Genomic DNA, 21,066 nt, shown 5'->3' with positions numbered 1-21,066 from the left:
AATGAAAATTCAAATGCTTAAAAATATAAAATAATAAATCAAGTCTCAAAACATCTGCTCAAATGATAAACCGGCAGACTCACTGAAATGCCAAGTCAAATATCAACTGTGCATCATGAAGTAAAAGCCTCATCATGTCGTCTCCTCTCTCCTCCCCGTGGATACCCGTGTTGCTACAACAAGCTCATGACGCGAGTCACGTCCGGGTCGCGTCGCGTCCCCCCGCGCGTGATACCGCTCTGTCATCATCATCCTCCAGCACAGGAACACACAGCGAACACTTCCCTAAAGAGAGTCATGCAGATGATTGCCAAAGAAAGTTGTGGTAATTGACCGATTTACAGATTTCATTAGTGGAACGGAAGACCGTTCTTAAAGGCACAGTTCACCCCAAAAATGAAAATTCCGTCATCTACTCACACACATGACATTTCAGTCCCGTAAGACATCTTCTTTCATGGGACACAAAAATATTGAGCTGAATTGATGGACTACCATAACAACAGACTATTTAACAGTAGTCCCCATCCACTTCCATTATACAGAAGAGCGCAGCCTCTGTGTTCAGCTCATTCTATTGCGCCTCATCAAATAATAATAATAATCTGGGTTTAGCATGGAATAAGAGTGATTCAATGTTTACAAATACTATAGTCTATAGATCACCAAGACTTTTTAAAAAACAGTCTCTGGTTTAAAATAATCTTTGTCTTCCCGCAAGCACATTCAGATGTTCGTTAGCAACATAAGTTGATGCAGCATCAGTGCAGGCTGGCTTAAACTTTTCCATTGTTTATATATAATTAACAGATTCTTATTTCCATGTTTTTTGTTTTGTTTTTGTTTTCATGTTTCTGTGGTCATAATTTAATCATAACATAATTTCAAAACACATTTCTCTGCCGTTATAACTAAGTTTAGTTTAGTTCATTTATTGTCCACAAGTGGAAATTTGTCTTTGGCTTCACTTTACACCACACACAAGGACATCTTATAACACAACATAACAATATACATGAAAAAATATAAAACAATAACATTCCCATATGTACACAATCTATGCATACATATCCACCCCTACTCATATTCATATCTTTTCAACGTTTAAAATTCTAATGTTAACTCGAGTGATGTTGTGCTTTGTCACATGCTCGCTGTGGGTGGTGCAATTCTAACCAATCACAGAGCGCATATGGAAAAACAAGAGCGTTCTCGAGCGCTGATTGGCCAGTGCCATTGCGATGACGCAGCGTCCCCGCCTCTATCCGGAAGCGAGCTGTCATGTGATTTGTTTGTTGGCGATTTGCTGTACGAAGCCGCATCATTTCATTACAGCAACAAACAAACGCTTGTCCCGGGTAATTCCCCCATTCCCCCTATCTCCTTCTCCGCGATGGACGAAACGAGCCCGCTAGTCTCTCCGCTTCGCGATTCAAACGATTTCAGCTACGGTCCCACCGAGCCGACGAGTCCCCGGGGTGGATTTGGAGGCACGCCGGGCTCAGTGGTGCGTCTGCCGGCTGGGAGTCCCGGACGGAGCCGCGAGCGACAGCCGCTCCTGGACCGCGATCGAGGTTCGTCGCCGCGGGACCCGCACAGGAACGAGTTCCCGGAGGACCCGGAGTTTAGAGAGATTATCCGGAAGGCAGAACGGGCCATCGAGGAGGGCATTTACCCGGAGCGCATCTATCAGGGCTCCAGCGGCAGCTACTTCGTCAAAGATTCAACAGGGGTGAGAGTTCATCATATCCGTAACGTTAATCGTTACATACAATCAGTTTCATGCGCATTGTTCACGAGCTGAGCGTGTTGTGTGTGTGTAATTGTGTATTGATGAGAGCACCATAACAGCTGTGTCATCAGGTCAGGGCCTCGAGTGATGCAAAACACAAATCTGAAGTTTGAGCTTTTACAGGACGTTTCTTCAACTGCAGGCACTTTTATGTATTTCTATCAAATGAATGTGATATTGAAAATATGAAACTTTTCACGACTTCATCCTTGTTTTAGAGCCAGATGTGCAATCCTTAATTATAAACATGATGAATGAGACATGTGATGTGTGGAGATAAAAACAGGTGAAATGGAGGTATGTGTACATGAATATGTGTCTACAGGAGAACAGCTTTATCAGGGCTGTAGTTCAACATTAGACTGTTTTTGGGCATGATGCCTCGGTTGGCAGCTCACTAGGTATTTGATCGATAAGGCTTACCAGCACTTTCTCTTTGAAGCTCTCTCTCTCTCTCTTAGGTGAAACGACAGAGCAGTGCTTTATTATCATGAAGTCAATTACCTACGCACTACTATTATATGAAACCTGAATACAGGTTTAACAGCTTTCATAAAAGACGCAGATCGGCTTGATCAGGAAGATACTATAAGATTTTTTTCTTACTGTAATATTCCATTTATTAACATTAGTTAACTACATTAGTTCAAAAGTAACTAACAATAATGAAGGCTTTGAGTAATCATCATAAATTAGGTATCATTTGAAAGCTTTAAACACTCAAAATTCAACATGGGAAAACCATTTTGAAATTGGGCACTTGGAAACCCGTTCTTTAAATCCTTTTAGCGGCTCCTCCCCTAATGGGCGGAGTCATGGTTTCTATTTTTTCTTCTAATCCTGACAAATCACATATCGTTGGAAAGGTCAGAGTCTCAAGGTTACATATTGGGTGACTGTTTTGTGATAGAAGTGATATTGTGACAGAAAAGTTTTTTTTTTTTTACAGGAGGACGCTTTAAAAAACCATTCAATGGATTGTGGGTTTCACCCGGTGGCTATTTCTGGTATTACACCTAAACAAAATCTCATGGGAACTTTAATTTTTGTGATATCGACTTTAAATTTGAAACACAAATTTTCATTTCGCTTTCACTTCAGCAATAATCTGCCGAGTGTCGTCTTTAAAAAGAGACCAACCTTATTGTTATTCTAAAGCATTCATGAATTACAACCATTTGAGTTTGAAAAGTGCATTTTCACGCTCACAGTTTTAATCTCAGTTAACGTTTTACTAATACAGTATTAAAATCAAAAAGTTGTATCTGTTAACAATATTAAAAGGACCTGAGCTAACATGAATTAACAATGAACAATTCTATGTTCGTTAACAAAGATTAATGTATGTATTGCTCATTTTAATGTTAGTAAATGCATTAATTAGTGGGTCCTTACTGTAAAGTTTCCATGTTTATTTGCTTACAGAGAAGACATAAGTGTCAGTAAGTCTTGAGCTGACGGACAATCAAGTTAATTATTAAATGACCTGAATATTTTTATTGGTCATTGTTGTCAGTCGGGCTGTAATTTTCTAAATGCAAAGAGTGTTTAGAAATAATGACAGATTTCTCCTGTGTGCATTTGCTATTTTAGAATTATTTTAAACTTATGGTATTTAGAATTTTTGCATTAACTTTTTATTTTTTGTAATTTTTTTTATATGTGCTTTTGTCATTTTTATTAGTTTTTTTTAAATGTTTCTATTTAGCTTCATTGTTTATTTCAGCTTAATTTTTTTATTAATTTTAGTATTTAAAATGGACTAAACTTATTTTATAAAATGGTTCAATGACTCTTATTGGATCAAAAATGATTTTTAATAGTTTTACATTACAATAACAACCCTGAAATCTAGTATTACTGCAGAGAGAAGTGTGTTTTAAAGTTGTTGTTTTTTTTCAAAAGTACTTTAAAAAGGCAGAACTGAAGGGTTATTTAGTAATGATGGGTATTTCACCAGTAAATAGACAGTTCCTCACTTCTTTAAATGAAACCCTGGAATAACCATGAGAGAGTCATAGTTTAAGACCTTGTTTAAGACTTGTCACATGCGCTAAACCGCCTAATTTCTGCCATATGACTTCTGAGATTATGGCTTTGCAGTGTGTTAGACGAGTATGAGGCTTTCTTTCATTCAGCCACAGAATCACAAAGCCTCAAAACTCTGGGCTTTGGACCGGGTTTTCACTTTGATTTGCTTCACAACACCAGATTCGACGAATGTTCAAAGTCTAAAATGACTTCTATTGATTATATTTATCACAAACCGACTGATTGTTTTATTGTGCCTGTTCAGAACTGAGTGAATGCTAATATAGAAAAGATAGAGTTGAACAAACAGTTTCACTCCATCAAGATGAAAAAGGAACTGAGATTTACTACGTTTTCTGTGGTAGTTCTCGGGCCCATCGTGTTATTCGGTTCTGGTTTAATTTTAGTGTAGTTTAAATGTAAATGAAAATATAAAGGTAAAAGGATGTGAGCTTTCAGTCAGAAGTGACCAAAAAAATAAATAATTTATTTGCACACAAGCTGCAAACAAACACATTTTTCATTTATGAAGTAATTTAGGAGAGTTTTTGAATCTGTCCTTAATCATTTAGGGCATGATTATTAGTCATGACTCATGATGACTTTAGTTATTCAGACTGAGTTGTGCTAAACACTGCGGCCTGTAGGGGGCAGAAGTGACTTAACACACTAAACACTGCGGCCTGTAGGGGGCAGAAGTGACTAAACACACTAAACACTGCGGCCTGTAGGGGGCAGAAGTGACTAAACACACTAAACACTGCGGCCTGTAGGGGGCAGAAGTGACTAAACACACTAAACACTGCGGCCTGTAGGGGGCAGAAGTGAGTTGATCTGATGTTAGTTTGCTGTTTTCCTGCGTTGCATGATTGTTTGCATGGTTGCATTATGTTAAGACTGTGTCTTAAGAACTAGTTAGTACAAACAACTTGCAGTTAGTTAGAGGTAATCAGTCTTACTATTGGGTATCAAATTAGACTAATCTACAAAAATTGATGACTAACTTTTAGGACTAGTCTTCGCAGTAGTTTATGCACCGGCCCCTGATCTTGACCGGGGAAGGGCTGGTGTTCGACCTCTCGGCGGGGAACACGCCTGCGAGCTTCATCTGCTCACTAGTGAGTCTCTGAGCACATGACCACATGCACAGTCAGGCGGTGCGCCCGGCCAGTTTCTCATTCACTTATAATCAAATCAGAGATGAGATGAGTCACGGAGACCAGATGAAGTCTTTGTTAAAGGTCGCTTTTAGATGGGGAAATCACTAATGTGTCTGAAGACGAGGAAGAATGAGTAACTGTTGAGTTAACTTTGTTGGGCGTAATATTGTGAAATATTATTACAATTTTAAAAAAAGTGTTTTCTATGTGAATATATGTTCAAATGTAATATATTCCTGTGATCAAAGCTGGATTTTCAGCATCATTACTCCAGTCTTCAGGGTCACATGATCCTTCAGAAATCACTCTAATATGACAAAAGAACAACATTTATTTGAAATAGAATATTTTGTACATTATAAATGTCTTTACCATCACGGTTTATGATCCTTGCTGAATAAAAGTATTAATTTCCTTATGCCAAACTTTTGAATGATAGTGTGCAAATGTTTGCTTTCCAGTTGCAGTGTTTTAACCTCAAAAGAATTACACATTTCTGGAAAGCATCTGTGATTGCTGAAAACGTAGCTCACTTGGAGTTGTAAATGTGATTATGGTCTCAGGTCCTGTTTACTCCTGGTGTTAAGATGTGTTTTGGTCGATCGGATCACAAGTAGACGAGGGAGACACATTCCCGCTCACACCTGTTGTTTTAATCCGTCTCTTTTGTCCACTTTCAGCCACTTCTGTCCTGATTTCATCGAAGGGGAGGGTCTATGGGCGGGTAAATGTGTGTGTGTTTTCAGAACATTGTGCTTGGTACGTTTTTCATCTTCATACCAAACTGGAGTCTCCAGCCGATAGTTTAAACCCCGTCTGGCTGGAGCTCTTCATAATGTTACGCATTAGATCAGTAGACGGAGAGAAGACGGTCTTTTGTGGCTGTTTGAACACACTCGACCACATGAGTGTTTACACTACGAAAGCAATCCGGATGAATGTGTTTTCAACTTCCTCTGGAAGTGGACAAGCTCAAAACGCTTTAGACCCCATTTACACCTGTATTAAGCGTCGTCCACTTGTGATCCGATTGACCGAAACGCATCTTAAAGGGATAGTTCACTTTGAAATAAATTTTTGATGTTTTAGCTTACCTCAAGGGCATCCAAGATGTAGGTGTCTTTGTTTCCGCAGAAGTTTCAATTTTGATATTTTTAGGTCAAACCGTTCTTGTCTGTCAGTCATATAATGCAGGTCTATGGTCACCACCTCAAAGAGCATGCACAGAGAAGTCCAAATTAAACATGATTTAATGACTCGTAAATGTAAGTACACATTGATGGCCTAAGACACGAAACGAGCGGTTTGTGTGAGAAAACGAACAGTATTTATATCGTTTTTACCTCTTGTAACCACAGCCACGTCCAAGTGATCTGAGGGTGCGGGCGCTTCGGTCTGCGTGAGCGCCGGCAAGCGCCGGAAGTGATCTCTCGCGCGTGTATGTCACTCATTGTTTACACAGAGATTTCGGAAGTGTTACCTTTCACTTTGAAGATCTAAACATATTTAGATATACAGGAAATCGCAATGGAAGACGATTTCGATATATCAACAGACAACGTTGAATTTTTTTCGCAACCGCGCGAGAGATCACTTCCGGCGCTTTCCAGTGCTCGCGCAGACCAAAGCGCCGGCGCCCTCAGATCACTTGGACGTGGCTGTCGTTACAAGAGGTAAAAACTAGTGATGCACCGATCCACATTTTTTCACTTCCGATCCGATCCCGATACCTGAATTTGGATATCGGCCGATACCGATACTTTTCCGATACCAGAGCTGTGTTTGCTTTAATATTATTATTATCATTATTGTTGATTTTATATGATGCTGAAATAAACTCCTCTCTACAGGCAAGTATGATATGTACGTATGTATGCATGTCAATATATATATATATATATATATATATATATATATATATATTAAACAATAGATAAACAAAAGATAGACAATTAAACAAAGATACACATTATACAGGCCTACACAGTGCTTTAATTTCAGGAAGGTCTACTAACATTATTCAGGTATGCTCTAAAAATAATTATAATAAAGTAATCAAAAGTAAAATAGCACTGCAAAGTTTATCATAGATAGATTTATGCTTATTAAAGCTAAAGTTATTCATTCAAGAGCTGTGAGTGATTTTCTCTTTGCCTTTTGTTGTTTGATTCTCAGTAATGGAGCAATCGTCAGCATGTTTATTAGACTGCTTCCCCTTTAAGAACGAGTGCACCATATTTTCTCCCAACTATTTCCATAACTACGTCCATTTTAGACAAACTGTTTAAGTGAATCTCCAAGCCGGTCATTTTGACATTTTTGTGTAGGCTACATTTGATCGTTTAGACGTGCATATGAAGCCCAAAGTATAATGTGCTTGTCTCGTTGCGGTCTGTTTCGGAGCGCGCGACGCGGGAACAGCTTCTCTTGCGCAGATTTTTGTGCTTTTAATAGCTTTTTTTATTATTAAAAGCGTCCCGCAATTTAGCAACTGTAGAGACTGCATTTTACAACAATCACCGATCATGCTGATGGGCTGTCGTGTTGTGCGCGCTGTGGCACCGCGTGAGAGATCTCTCTCTTTCTCTTCTGGACTGCGAATAGCAAACATGCATCACAGACAAATGGTTTAATTAATACGGCTTTGCAAACATTGCATTTTGCTGTCTTGCTCTGCTGTGGTGTTTCCAGTGTGAAGTATTTCCACCATAGGATTTCCACACAACATGTTGGCAGCTCAACGCTATCCTGCTAGCTGGCTGCAAACAGCGGAATGGATTTCCTGAGGGGGGGTCTCTGTGTCTCATTGAGCCGCACCTCCGTTCAGGATATCCATTCCACAGTTTGCAGCCAGCTAGCAGACTAGCCGGCGGGCCGCGGGAATCACTTTTGGAGTCGTTTCAGCAGACTACGTTAAAGCGCAGACATGGCTCATGGATATCGGATATCTCCGCAGGTTGGATCGGGAAAATCCGATACGTGAATTACGCTGGTATCGGTCCCGATACTGGATCGGATCGGCCCCATCCCTAGTAAAAACGATATAAATACTGTTCATTTTCTCACACAAACCGCTCGTTTCGTGTCGTAGGCCATCAATGTGTACTTACATTTACGAGTCATTAAATCATGTTTAATTTGGACTTCTCTGTGCATGCTCTTTGAGGTGGTGACCATAGACCTGCATTATATGACTGACAGACAAGAACGGTTTGACCTAAAAATATAAAAATTGAAACTTCTGCGGAAACAAAGACACCTACATCTCGGGAGCCCTTGAGGTAAGCTAAAACATATCAAAAATTTATTCCAAAGTGAACTATCCCTTTAATACCAGGAGTAAACAGGGCCTTGGATGTGAGATATAAAGTCTACGGCAGCGTCGAAGGGATTTTTCTCTTGACTTTAAATGTTTTGTTCACTGAAAAGCTAAAGAGGAACATGTGAAAGACAGTTTGAGCAGAGTGTAGTGTTTCAGATGTCTGGTGCCGCTTCAGTAAACCTGACCTGGCTGAAATATCTTCTTTTTTCCCCAACAGAAGGTCATCGGAGTCTACAAGCCAAAGAACGAGGAGCCGTACGGCCAGCTGAACCCCAAGTGGACCAAATGGCTGCAGAAGCTCTGCTGTCCGTGCTGTTTCGGCCGGGACTGTCTGGTGTTGAATCAGGGTTACCTGTCAGAGGCCGGCGCCAGTTTAGTGGACCAGAAACTAGAGCTCAACATCGTGCCACGCACCAAGGTATGACAACAACATCACCCACACATGGGCATCGTCACTGACACCTAAACGAGGTGAACGAGGACATGAGAACGTGTGGTCGTGATGGTTTCGTGCTTGTTAGTCAACCTCATTCGCTTCCTGTTGTTGACGCGCATGAAAACAAACTAGTCAACCACAGGCTAAACATAACGGTCACCTCACACACACTCACACACCAGCGCTATTGCAAAGTGTAGACAGAAAAGACACATGTCCTAGGGTATGCAGTCAAACCAAACAACATTCAGACACCAGGTATAATTTAATTACTAGTGTGTGCAGGACACTATAGTTCATTTATGTAAGTGAGGAGAGCAAAATAAAGTAAACTGTGACATATTATACCCCAAAATTCTTCATACAGTGACTACCAGTAAAATGTTTCCAAAATTTGGGACCAAAAATGATTCAGGCACTTTGAGCTGACCGTGTTTTGCTAATTGCTAATGCTCTTTTCACACACAGACTGAACAACATGAAGCATTGCTTGGTGATTGTTTGAGCTAAACTGGTATTATCTAATTGTGTAGTTAAATTTAACAGCTGACAGATATTCAACATAATTCATCTGTGAGAGTCTAACAGAAGGACGGACAAAACCAGTGAAATATCAGCTGATTTAATAACTCTGAGATCTTGCCATATTTTATTACCATTTTCTAAACTATAGTGAATAATCTGTGATAATGTGAGAAATGTTGAAGGTGTCTGAATACATTTTGGTTTGACTGTGTAATGTATATTCACACTTTGCATGTTTGGTTGGATTAAAGTGAATCCTGTGATTGCTCTGTTAGTGCGCTTTATTTGAATAAGTGTGAACGCTGCCGTCTGAACCCTGATGCACCAAACAAGCGGACCGAGATGCGGAGAGGATGAGACTCGATCCGCTTCCAAATGAAGTGCGGTTCGAATGAAATATGAACACAACACGGACCAAACACATGTTAACAAACCAAAAACAGGACATGATGTGGCAAGATGCGACCCTAAACGGAACAGAATCCTCCAGCGTTCCTGTTTTTTCTCATCATGTGTGTGTGTGTGTGTGTGTGTGTGACGGAGGGATTCCTGCTGCTCTTTTGATTCCTTTACACATTTTAAAAGCTCTTCATGAGTTCTCAGCTGGTCAAAATACCATCATATGTAGTTTACTCACACACAGCGAGCGCATTTATCCCAGTACACACCATTGTTTTGGATGTTCTGTAAATTTCATCCAAATGTTCGTATCCTTATGCCTTTAGGCAGGGCTGCCAACTCTCACGCATTCACCGTGAGACTCACGCAATTGAGCCAATTCTCACGCTCTCACGCCACACCCCCGATTTCTCACGCTGAAGTGTCAACCCGGTCGGTCAAATGCCTGAAAGATAAGTTTTGTTTATCTATAGATCTACCAGCCATTCGTGATCGACAAGTTTTACCGCAAATTAGTTAAAATATCCTGTAATCTATAGCGAGCGAGCGTGCATGCGAGACAGATGTGTTGACAGACCCGGCGCCAGACACAAATTCACGGACGGGCATTCATTTTTTTCAGGGGGGCACAAATGAAAACAATCTCATTGCATCATAACAGAATCGATTATGATACTATGCAATGATCGATAGAGCATAATAATTATATAATAGGCTACTGACGCTAAAGGTACGTTTACACACTGCCTCCGCAAATTTCGATTTAATTTTTTAAGTAGGTTTGAGAGGTGTTTTCAGGTCATCAGTGGGTGCTGTGAATAATTATTGGAAATAAATTGGGCATGTTGTGTGGACCTCTGTCCCTAGGGGGGTTCCCCCGCAAGAAAATTTTGTACATTTTAAATTTAAATGCATCAATCTGGTGCACATTGAGAGCTCAAAATTAAGAGCTTCAACCGGCTTCGACCCATGAACTGTGCACATTGAACAAAGAAAAAGCATTGACTTGTACCTAAAGAGGGCTCAAACATCTTGTTAATTATAGTCTCAGTCTACATTACATCGTATTTTATATTAAGCTATAGAATAGGAAAATTACACTACTTTTGTCCTAATTTCTTCACTTGTAAGAAATAAACCCTTGAGCTTTTATTTAGGAGAAAACACAAGATCACCATGCTGATCGTGTGAGCAAGAGCGCACTTTTCTTTAAATCACGCAGCACAAACAGAATGGCTAACGTTACTCAATTAAAGTCTTGTGCTGTTTAGCCAAAAAAACCAAATATAATACAGAAAAATCTCGACATGTCAACAAAACATAAACATCTTCCCAAACACATATCAAGAAAACCTCGAAAGCAAAAACACTCATTCAAAGTAATACAACGTATTAGGTATTCAGAATACAAATTATGAGTAGGCTAACAGTAGTCTCCACAGAGCATAAAATATTCATTTCATTTTATTTTTCGTGTTCGCATTTATGAGGAAAAAACAATGTTAGGACGTGAGCGCTCTGAAAGCGGATCAAACAGAAAGCAAAACCTTTCTTTAAAGTGAATTTCGTTTTGTATTAATTGTATCTTAATTTTAATCAATATTTCATCAACCAATTGCCTGGATGGATTTAATAAATAAGAAGTAAATATAGCAGACGATAATGACGAACCGGAGGCGCCAGCGCGTGAACTGGAGCTCGTCGCAATTGAACCGAAACTCAGTGTAGGCGTATAAGGTAGCCCGCCTCACAGACATGTCTACTTTTAAACAGAACAATTCAAAACGAAAGAAAACAGACTACAGACTGCTCCCTGCTCATGTAATCCGTATGAAATGTGCATTTCTCTATGGCGTTTGAACGAAACGTTTGAATGAATGACTCAAAGACTCGCTTAAAAAGACCGCTATCACATGCATTTCCGCGCTCTCTATCGACAAACCAATCAATCCGTTTACAATTAAAAAAAATCAGACCAAACACATTTTTATTTTTATTCAGGAGTTATATATTCAAAAGGATAACTTTTGATAACAGTAGCCAATTGATAAAAAAGATATTGTGCAAACAAGCAAGGACTGGTGGGACTTGAAGTGGAGTTGGTGAAGGTAAGGACTCGCTCAGGGCGGGCACTAGTGACTCACAGGGCGGGCCAGGCCCCCCAATGCCCGCCCATGGCGCCGGGACTGTGTGTTGAGCTCCTAACGGCGCGCTCCTAACCGCGCACGCGCACGACGACACAGAGGTGATTAAGCGAGCTTGCGTGTCTTTCGCAACACAACCCAGTGGACAGTTACACTGTATTGAGACAGTTGAGAAATAATAATATTTTTTACAGTTTTCAACAATAATTGTCATTGTTGAACCCTTGCTCTTATTATATTTCTGATTTCTCAGTTTTGTCATTATTTTAGCAAATCATTTATTTTATATGTTTTGAGACAGTTTGTTTTAAGAAGTTTTAAAGAGTTAGTAAAAGAGTAAAGTAAAAGATAAAACTTTTTTATTTAAGTAGGCATCTATTTTTTATTAAGTAGGCCTATTTATTTTGTATTAATACATAACCTTACTGTATTCATTCAAAATGTATCATTATTGCGTGACATTTGTGTCAATAATCGTCAAGCACAGGGGACTTCGCGTAGTGGTAGGGGCCCCCAAATCAAATTCTGCTTAGGGCCCCCAAAAGGCTCAGACCGGCTCTGGAGACCAGACAGAGAGTGTGAGTTTGTGACAATTGTGAGGGAAATACACAATTTATTCCCATAGACTGTGTAGTCAGCCGTTCTCCCTCCCATCTGCACCGTGTGAATTGTGAACGCAGGCAGGTCAGTGAGTTACAGGGCGCTCCTTGTCTCCATCCAGTTTAGGCTGGTAATAGGCCTGTTATATAGTTTATATAGAATTAAGTTAGCAATAGCAGAGTTGTTTGTTTTGCAGCACTGAGCAGTTATTTTACATAACTTTATCATAAAAACAGTACAAAAGCATTTCCAGATGACAAATATGGACATGCCTAGTAGTTAATGTTAATTATTGTTTTCTAAGAACAGAATGTCAATTAAAATATTAAATGTAATGTAAATCTCCCAAGAAATTCTGTACAGATACCAAATACTTTGACAATCAATATATACTTAATACACGAACTGCTAATGCAAGGATTTTGTGTTTGTATTTTTCCCCACACCAAGCCACGCCCGTCAATAAGCCCCTCCCCCATAACCCAAGCCCCGCCCCCAAAATCTCACTCTAAGCTGAACTCAAAAGTTGGCAGCCCTGCTTTAGGTTCTGTGTTAAAATGCCAGTGTGAAGGCTCAGCGTACCAGGACTAAACATTTTTTTTTTTTTTATATATATGGTCTGGACCAAACGAACCAAGCAAACCGAACTACAAGTGTGAACCCATCCCTATATAAAGCGTCCTCTGTGCTTTCTTTCAATACTGTAAAACATATTCTTTTGGACTGCCCAATATTTAATGTTGTGAGACGCCACTTTTTATCAGGATAAACTTTTAAGGACTTATTTATGGATCGAGAAAATTTCTTTTTAAAATTTTAAAATAATCTTTTATTGAGTTGTATTCATTTTGGACATGTACTACTTATTGTTTTTTTTGTTTGGTCTAAGTTTGTTTTTGTACTTATGGTATTATGTTCTTAAATGTTTAATATGTGTCTGCCATGTAATAGCCGAGGATGCTGATATGGCAAGAAACTCGAATACTGAGGCTACTACTGTGCTCTCTTTCTCTTAGGTGGTGTATTTAGCAAGCGAGACCTTTAATTACAGTGCCATCGATCGAGTGAAGTCCAGAGGAAAGAGGTTAGCTTTAGAAAAAGTGCCCAAGGTGGGCCAGCGCTTCCACCGGATTGGCCTGCCACCTAAGGTAAGCTTCATAACAGCGCCACCTTTCTGCCTGGAGGAAGATGACACATTTTTGGCTCTTGTAGGTTTATACGCTGTTATTTTAACGTCATTGTGTGATGCTAGTTTCTGTTGGCTGTTGTAGGTTTGTGAACTGGTTTCTATTGGCTTTTGCAGGTGGGCTCATTCCAGCTGTTCGTAGAGGGGTATAAAGACGCAGATTTCTGGCTGCGGAGGTTCGAGGCCGAGCCTTTACCCGAAAACACTAATCGCCAACTCCAGCTACAGTTTGAGAGACTGGTAGTGCTGGATTACATAATCAGAAACACAGGTAACCACGGGCAAAGGCCAAACAAATGGACAAAAGCACATTTTAACCCTCTGGTGCTCTTCGTTCATTTTTTAGAATGATTTAATTCATTGGAATGGTACGAAAATTGGTGAAGGTTTTGGCACTTGCTATGTGAACATCATGGACATGATTCGTAAAGGTTAAATGGTCCTGAATAAACTTGTCACACTTGTGCTCCTCGCGGACCACATTGGAAATCAATGGGAGACTAATTTCATCTAGTGGAAGCTTTTGGTACTGCAGCCGAACAAAATCTTACTGAAAGCTCATTCTTTGAGATATAAAGCTCAAATTTGGAATACAACTTTGTTAGATTTATGGCTTTAATTTTCTTGCAGTTTTAGAGTAAAAGTACTTTTGAAAATATATATTTCATATACAAATTGAAAATAGTATTTTTGTGCATTTTTCATAACAATACATGTAAAATGCTGTTACTTTTTTTTATGTTCACTTTTTTTGACATCAGCAATAATCTGCCAAGTGTCCCTTTAAAAAGAGATCCAACTTAAGTCTGTGCTCTAAAGCAGTGGTTCTCAAAGTGGGGTCCGCGGACCCCTGGTGGTCCGTGAACTATAGCCAGGGGGTCCGCGAAATAATTTATAACAGCCTACCGTTTTTCCCCGACTATAAGTCATCTTTTCTTTAGCATCTGAAAACTTGCTATTTATTCCAAAGTGACTTATATAATGCATTTAATGTCAAATAATAAAAAAGTAGGCTCTTAAAGGTTTCTATAGATAGATAATCTATCTATATTTCTTATGTCTGTGCGTCAAGTATTCGCTGTGTTTTGGTCGATTTTTGGGCACGTGCGCCAGAAAGGAGACAGAGACGGCAGAACGCGCATCCTGTTGTGTTCTTTATTTTTAAAAGGCATGACATTTTGTAGTCATTTTTAATTATACACAAATAAAAAATAGACACTTTGCCATTTTGAATGATGTACTCTTATCTGTATGACCATAAATAAGAGTATTCCTTTGTTTCCACTGCTGAGGAAAAATCCAAGTGTTCGCGCCGGCGTCTCGTGTGCGCGCACAATATGTCAGTTCTAGCACTGCTAATTTGACATCAAAACCTGTTCATTATCAAAATAAAATAATCACCGAACTTATAAAAAGTTCTGCTTAATTTAATTTGTCTGTTGTACACTATGAAGGCAGTGACGGTCAATCATATACTGTCGACTTGCTGTTGTTCCAATCTCATTTCTCCAAATGTGAAGATGCTGATACTTGTAGGCCTATATTGGGACTGAAGCATAAAGCTTTCTTTACATAAATAGTTAAGCATCCAAATGTTAGGCTACATCGCAAATATGGAAACTTTGGACCGAATGAGAGATGCACGAGCCCAACGTCTGCAGTTTCAGTTTCGATTCAACTTAATTAGTTTAGACTTGATGTTTTAAATAAATGTTGTCTGTATACTATTATTATTATTATTTGTATTATTATCTATTAATATTATTATTTTTCATTCTCGTTTTGTTCTGAATACCATTAATTTAAGGATTTGCTGTGGATCGTGAGGGGAAGTAGGCCTACTACGCCTCAAGAACGCAACAAAGTATTACACACTCAGGTGCAACTTATTTTCTGGAAAATACAGTAAATTATAAATTTGTGCATAGGGACAGGGTCGTATACCCACAATTGAGGTCCCTCAATTGAGGCCTCTGTAATTTTTCTATGTGTATAATGAAAGTTGTGAAATAATTGCCTAATATTAACTCTAATTAGGTGCTGCAAGGATATTAAACATCGCGATGATAACTGACCTTCTCATCTGAGCGGTTTCAGGAGACTAACAGCGCTCGTCAATGTCAATGTTTGAGTCGGAGATTAAATCAAAGTAGGCGGGTTTATGTTCACAGAAGCTGCAAGCCGAGCGCGAATTTCCGCATGACGCTTCAGTTATTCGGTCATAAAGAGCGAGATAAGATGTAAATCGCTAAACTAAACAGCTGTTTTAGATAGAAGTTTTAAACGAACGACAGAAACAATCAGTTTGCAAAGTATCAACCGGGAAAGGAAATATACAACGCCACAACGTAAATCCCAGTTGTGCAAGTGGGTCATGTTGTCACGCGTTACAATGAATATGTTTTGAACTATGTTGTATAGCTGTGTGTTCGTTGTCAAACTCAAAAATTAGTTTATTTTTAATTATTTTAAAATGCCATTATTTTATATGAAAAAGTTAATAATTGTATTTTATTGAGAAAATATTTTTGTTTGTCTTGTATATTTGTTTGATTAGATCAGATAACATTTTAATCTGTCATATGGTCATGTTACAATGTGCCCCACCTATGGGACATGTCACATTGCACTTCCATTCTTTCTGGGTATATCAAGAAAAAAGTAAAATTTTTGGCCTTAAAAACACCTTAAAATGCACGTGTAGATCAAGAAAATCTAAAATTCCTCAGGGGGGCATGCCCCCGAACCCCCCTAGCAAGATCACTTTTGGGACCTCAGTATGCTATTTAGAAAACCCTGCATATGACCCTGGGTGGAGACTATTTGTGTCAAAATATTTCATTAACCGCTCCCACATTAACTTTAGGCTCAGTCACTGTTACAAATATGAGGGGGTCCTTGAAAATGTTTTTCCCCTGTAAGGGGTCCCTGGCTCCAAAATGTTTGAGAACCCCTGCTCTAAAGCATTCAAGATTTACGACAGTTTAAGTTAAAAAAAATAATTTTCAGGTCTATGCTCAAAAAGTGAATAAATGGATTATAAATACAGCGTAAATATAATTTAGTATAAAAAAATCCCCTAAAAATATAAAATCAAACACGCGAAGAGCACCAGAGGATGTATTGTCTTTATTTTAACACACATTGTTTGTGTTTGTGTGGTTGCATGGATCTGTAGACCGAGGAAATGACAACTGGCTCATAAAATATGACTATCCGATGGATACGTCAAGCAACAGGGTGAGTAACCAGCTGCTATTTGAGAGATTAATGGGAGATTTTCCTTCCCGTTCTTGTGTGTCAATGTTGGTGTTTGTGTTTATCATTCAGGACAGTGATTGGGTGTTAGTGAAGGACCCCATCATTAAACTGGCAGCCATTGACAATGGTCTGGCCTTCCCTCTCAAACACCCGGATTCATGGAGAGCCTGTAAGCCAATCATCACCCACTTCACAAACACATGATCATCTACTGGCCAATCACATTGTAATATTCATGAGAAGTATTAAAATACCAACTTCATCACTGCAACTTGAGGTGTTTTCATTCATTTGTTGTAGTTCAAACATGTGTTTTCCTGTAGATCCGTTTTACTGGGCGTGGCTTCCACAGGCTAAAGTTGCCTTTTCCCAAGAGATCCGAGATTTAGTTCTTCCCAAGTTTTCCGACCCAAACTTCATCAAAGACCTCGAGGAAGATCTATATGAGCTTTTTAAGGCAAGTCATTACATTTAGCTGGGGACTCGCCGATATGTTTGTATATTTTATTAAATTAATGCTCAGTATTGACTTTATACTTGCATTAACTTTGACAGAAAGATCCGGGTTTTGACCGAGGACAGTTCAAGAAGCAGGTCTCAGTAATGAGGGGGCAGGTGAGTCTTTAACATCTTTTCAGTTGTGTTTAAAGACACTGAAAACACTAATCTGCTTTATAGTAACATTATACGGTAGGCCTGGGCAATAAATCAGTATTGATATTTGAGAAAAATAAATCCACAATATCGATAATAAACTTTTGAGTAATATTTAGTATTTAGCCTTCATCTCTCTCTGAGAGTCTGGCGTCAAATACGCACTGAAACTCAAGTCTTCATGATAACCCGCCATAATAAAAGTCTTAAAATTATGATAGAAATATATTACTATTGTATAGTAAAATACTATTTACAATAATAATTTGAAGGAAAATCATATATGATTTTATATGACACCTTATTTGACAAAAATAAAAATGCAATTAATTGCTATATTTAATTTTTCATAACATTTTACAAGGTTGATTAAAATTTGATGAGGTATTACTTTATTTTAAGGTGATGTAGTTACATGTTACGACATGTACTTACTATAGTAATAATAAAAGTATGCGTAACTATTAACTAGCGATATCTTTTTACTTACTCTTTGCCCCATATAGCGTTATAAGCTAATCAGCGGTTTGAGCTAAAACTGGGTACATTCGATTAGCATGAAAACACATCCCAGAGAACAGTCGACTCGGTACCCATGTGTTATAAACCCCAAGGTTAATTTTGCGCCGGAATTCTCCTTTAAAACCAAACTGGAGTCTCCAGCCGATAGTTTAAACCCCGTCTGGCTGGAGCTCCTCATAATGTTACGCATTAGATCAGTAGACGGAGAGAAGACGGTCTTTTGTGGCTGTTTGAACACTCGACCACATGAGCGTTTACACTACGAAAGCAATCCGGTCGACTGTGTTTTCAACTTCCTCTGGAAATGGTTTAAAGTGGACGAGCTCAAAGCCCTGTTTACACCTGTATTTAGTGTCGTCCACTTGTGATCCAATCGACCAAAACGTATCTTAGGGTGTATTCACACCTGCCTTGTTTGGTTCGATTGAATCGAACTCTAGTTCGTTTCCCCCCTTGGTGCGGACCTTTTGGGCAGGTGTGAATACAGCAATCGAACTCGGGTGCGGACCAAACAACCGAACCGAGACCCAGCTGAAGAGGTGGTCCCAGTACGGTTCCTAACGAACTCTGGTACGGTGTGAACATGAACCGACCCAATTGCAAGAAAGCACTGCGCCTTTGAGTTAACAGGCTTCCGTAGTCGGAGTTGCGTTATGGGAAAGTGATCTGTTGTAGCCTACTACATTACATCTGTTGCGCGTCTTTCTGCGCGTCGTGTGTGCATCATTGGAATGGAATGAATGAATGAGTGTGTGCATCAGGACATTCACACACAGAGCGTTCTCTTTAGTCTAATCGCGCATAGATGCAAAAAAAGCTTTTGCAGTTCATATAATAACGATAGTTACAATACAAGGATGATGCTGCGTTAATTTACGTTAAGCCTTTTTTGCACTTCCTGATTTCCCTACTTGAGAATCGTTGTCCAATGAATGGACGACCTTAGCACACATGTGGGTTTTGTTTACAAATTTTGGTTCACTTGCAAAAAGAGCAGTGTGAAAGCGAACCGTACCAAAAAAAAAAAAAAAAAATTATTTGGTCCGGACCAAAGCAAGTGAACTATCGGACTTTCCTGGTGTGAATACACCCTTAATAACAGGAGTAAACAGGGCCTTTGGATATTAATTGATATGGAAAAAAATATTGTGATATTTTTAGCTAATCCGCTTGGCCCTATTATACGGCCATAAGACATCAATTAAACATTGAAAATGTCCTTGCACTGAAGTTTGCAAGAAGGATTCATGTGAACTCTAAAAACTATTCCGCCTAAAATCGCCCAAAAAATGAGCTTAAACTCTCATTCTCGACATCTCTTTCAATGCTCACGTCCTGTTCCTCTAGATCCTGAATCTGAGCCAGGCGCTGCGGGAAGGCAAGACGCCGCTCCAGCTGGTGCAGATGCCGCCGGTCATCGTGGAGACGGCACGAGCGCCGCAGCGCGCCAACAGCGAGTCCTACACGCAGAGCTTCCAAAGCAGAAGACCCTTCTTCACCTGGTGGTGATCCGGGCTTTCATCTGTGTGTGTGTGTGTGTGTATGTGCAACCTGATTTTAGTTGCATTTTTGTTTGTCATTGGCATTTTGGGAACAAATGAAAGTGGGAAAAGATCCAGTGATTGACGAGAAGCCTTTTCCACACACACACTTCTGAAGGAGAGCATTGCCTTGTGGACTGTTACCCCGTATGAACTTGCAGAATGACTTGCATGTCAGTAAGACAGTGAAGGAGAAACTTTCTGCTGTAGTTAAACCTCGACGCTTGACGACTGGAACTACTGCTCAACTCTCATTCAGTTTTTTTTCTTGCCTTTGTGTTAGCTTTGTTTTTTCCTCACAATCATTGAAGTCACTCACTTAATCTGCTTGTTTTCCCGTTAGCATTATATTTTTCTACATTTTTTACGTGCACGCGTCTGTCTGGAGGCGGAGTCTCCCCGGAGCTCGACTGAGCATGTGCAGAAACACTGAAACGTTCCATTCTCACGGTGACATCATCCTTCTTTGTCTTCATAGTTTGATTTCGTTTTGAAAATCAGAAGATATTATAATTTTTTAAAAAGTGTATTCACATGTGTCAAAGAAACTGACCTTAAAACGTGACAATGGACTGTATAATTTGTATGTAATGTATTTAATGAAAGATGCTAAAGCTATAACAGTGCGATACTCAATAAAAGAACAGACTCGAGTTTCATTTCAAAAACTATTTAATTGGAAGTTCCAGCTTTAGTGACGAGGAGAAAAAATAACTCTTGTTCTTGTGCATGTTGTAGTGTTCAGAGAAATGGATTTAGGCTACATGTTTTCATCTGTATTGCTTTCTAAATGTCTGTCGAAGTGACAGAAGAAGACATTAAATATTCAGCACTGATGATTAGTGTCCAGCATACCTCTATACTAATGCGTCATTTACATATTTACCACAGGCTAAAACAACTACTGATGCAAAGAGAACTGCACTGTCGCAGCAAATGCAAATACATTCTTCTATACTTTTAGATACTGAACATTAAATACCACTGGAAGGCAGAACACTCCCTGAAAAAAAAGGACTACTGAGAAACTAGTGTTTTGGAGGAAACCATACAAGCATATATCGTTAAATAATAGAAATCCAACACTCTTCGGCCCCATACATTCATATAAGCGGTACATAAAAGCTGATGGGGGCTCTGGAAGCTTCAGTGAGACTTAAATCACTGCATTTAAAGAGAATTTTTTTTACTTTTGTCATTTACTCACCCATGTTGTCCCATACCAGTACGGTTTCTGTTTTCAATATAATTACAATGAGCACAAACGCCATGAGACTCAAAACATTAGGGATGCACAATATATCGGCCACCATATCGGATTTGGGCCGATATGTTCATTTTTAATGTTATCGGTATCGGCCCGATTAGAAAATTTGGCCAATATATTAAAGCCGATAATGTATTATTTCCTTCAGCTGAGACATTTCAGATGCGCACTGTTCAACACGATGGTTTTTAAATTGCTTGAAATATGATTGGAATCACTTAAAAAA

General features: G+C 39.2%; 1 protein-coding gene across 3 annotated transcripts; it reads left to right on the top strand.

Annotated features, from left to right (window-relative positions):
• The first annotated feature begins 1,255 nt into the window (after positions 1-1,255).
• On the top strand, positions 1,256-19,825 carry pi4k2a (phosphatidylinositol 4-kinase type 2 alpha). Of its 3 annotated transcripts, none has more exons than XM_056241088.1 (9): positions 1,258-1,732; positions 8,523-8,723; positions 13,426-13,557; positions 13,713-13,866; positions 16,774-16,835; positions 16,926-17,025; positions 17,180-17,313; positions 17,412-17,471; positions 19,380-19,825. In XM_056241088.1, exons 1-9 carry the CDS (start codon positions 1,394-1,396, stop codon positions 19,539-19,541), a joined length of 1,344 nt encoding a protein of 447 aa, XP_056097063.1. In that variant the 5' UTR covers positions 1,258-1,393; the 3' UTR covers positions 19,542-19,825. The 3 variants fall into 3 exon arrangements, with proteins under 3 accessions (XP_056097061.1, XP_056097063.1, XP_056097062.1); XM_056241087.1 differs by having other exon boundaries at positions 1,260-1,732; positions 17,180-17,317; positions 17,416-17,471; XM_056241086.1 differs by having other exon boundaries at positions 1,256-1,732; positions 16,774-17,025; positions 17,180-17,317; positions 17,416-17,471.
• Positions 19,826-21,066: the final 1,241 nt, after the last annotated feature.

The sequence above is a fragment of the Rhinichthys klamathensis genome, unplaced genomic scaffold (assembly GCF_029890125.1).
Source record: "Rhinichthys klamathensis goyatoka isolate OS25496 unplaced genomic scaffold, OSU_Roscu_1.1 h1tg000628l_1, whole genome shotgun sequence".
NCBI lineage: Eukaryota > Metazoa > Chordata > Actinopteri > Cypriniformes > Leuciscidae > Rhinichthys > Rhinichthys klamathensis.
This window is presented reverse-complemented; position numbering and strand designations above follow the sequence as displayed.

Excerpts from the sequence above, each read along its gene's own strand:
- pi4k2a (XM_056241086.1), top strand. The coding sequence starts at position 1,394 with ATGGACGAAACGAGCCCGCTAGTCTCTCCGCTTCGCGATTCAAACGAT. Across the intron at positions 1,733-8,522 it reads TCGTCAAAGATTCAACAGGG|AAGGTCATCGGAGTCTACAA; the intron begins GTGAGAGTTCAT and ends TTTCCCCAACAG. Across the intron at positions 8,724-13,425 it reads ACATCGTGCCACGCACCAAG|GTGGTGTATTTAGCAAGCGA; the intron begins GTATGACAACAA and ends TCTTTCTCTTAG.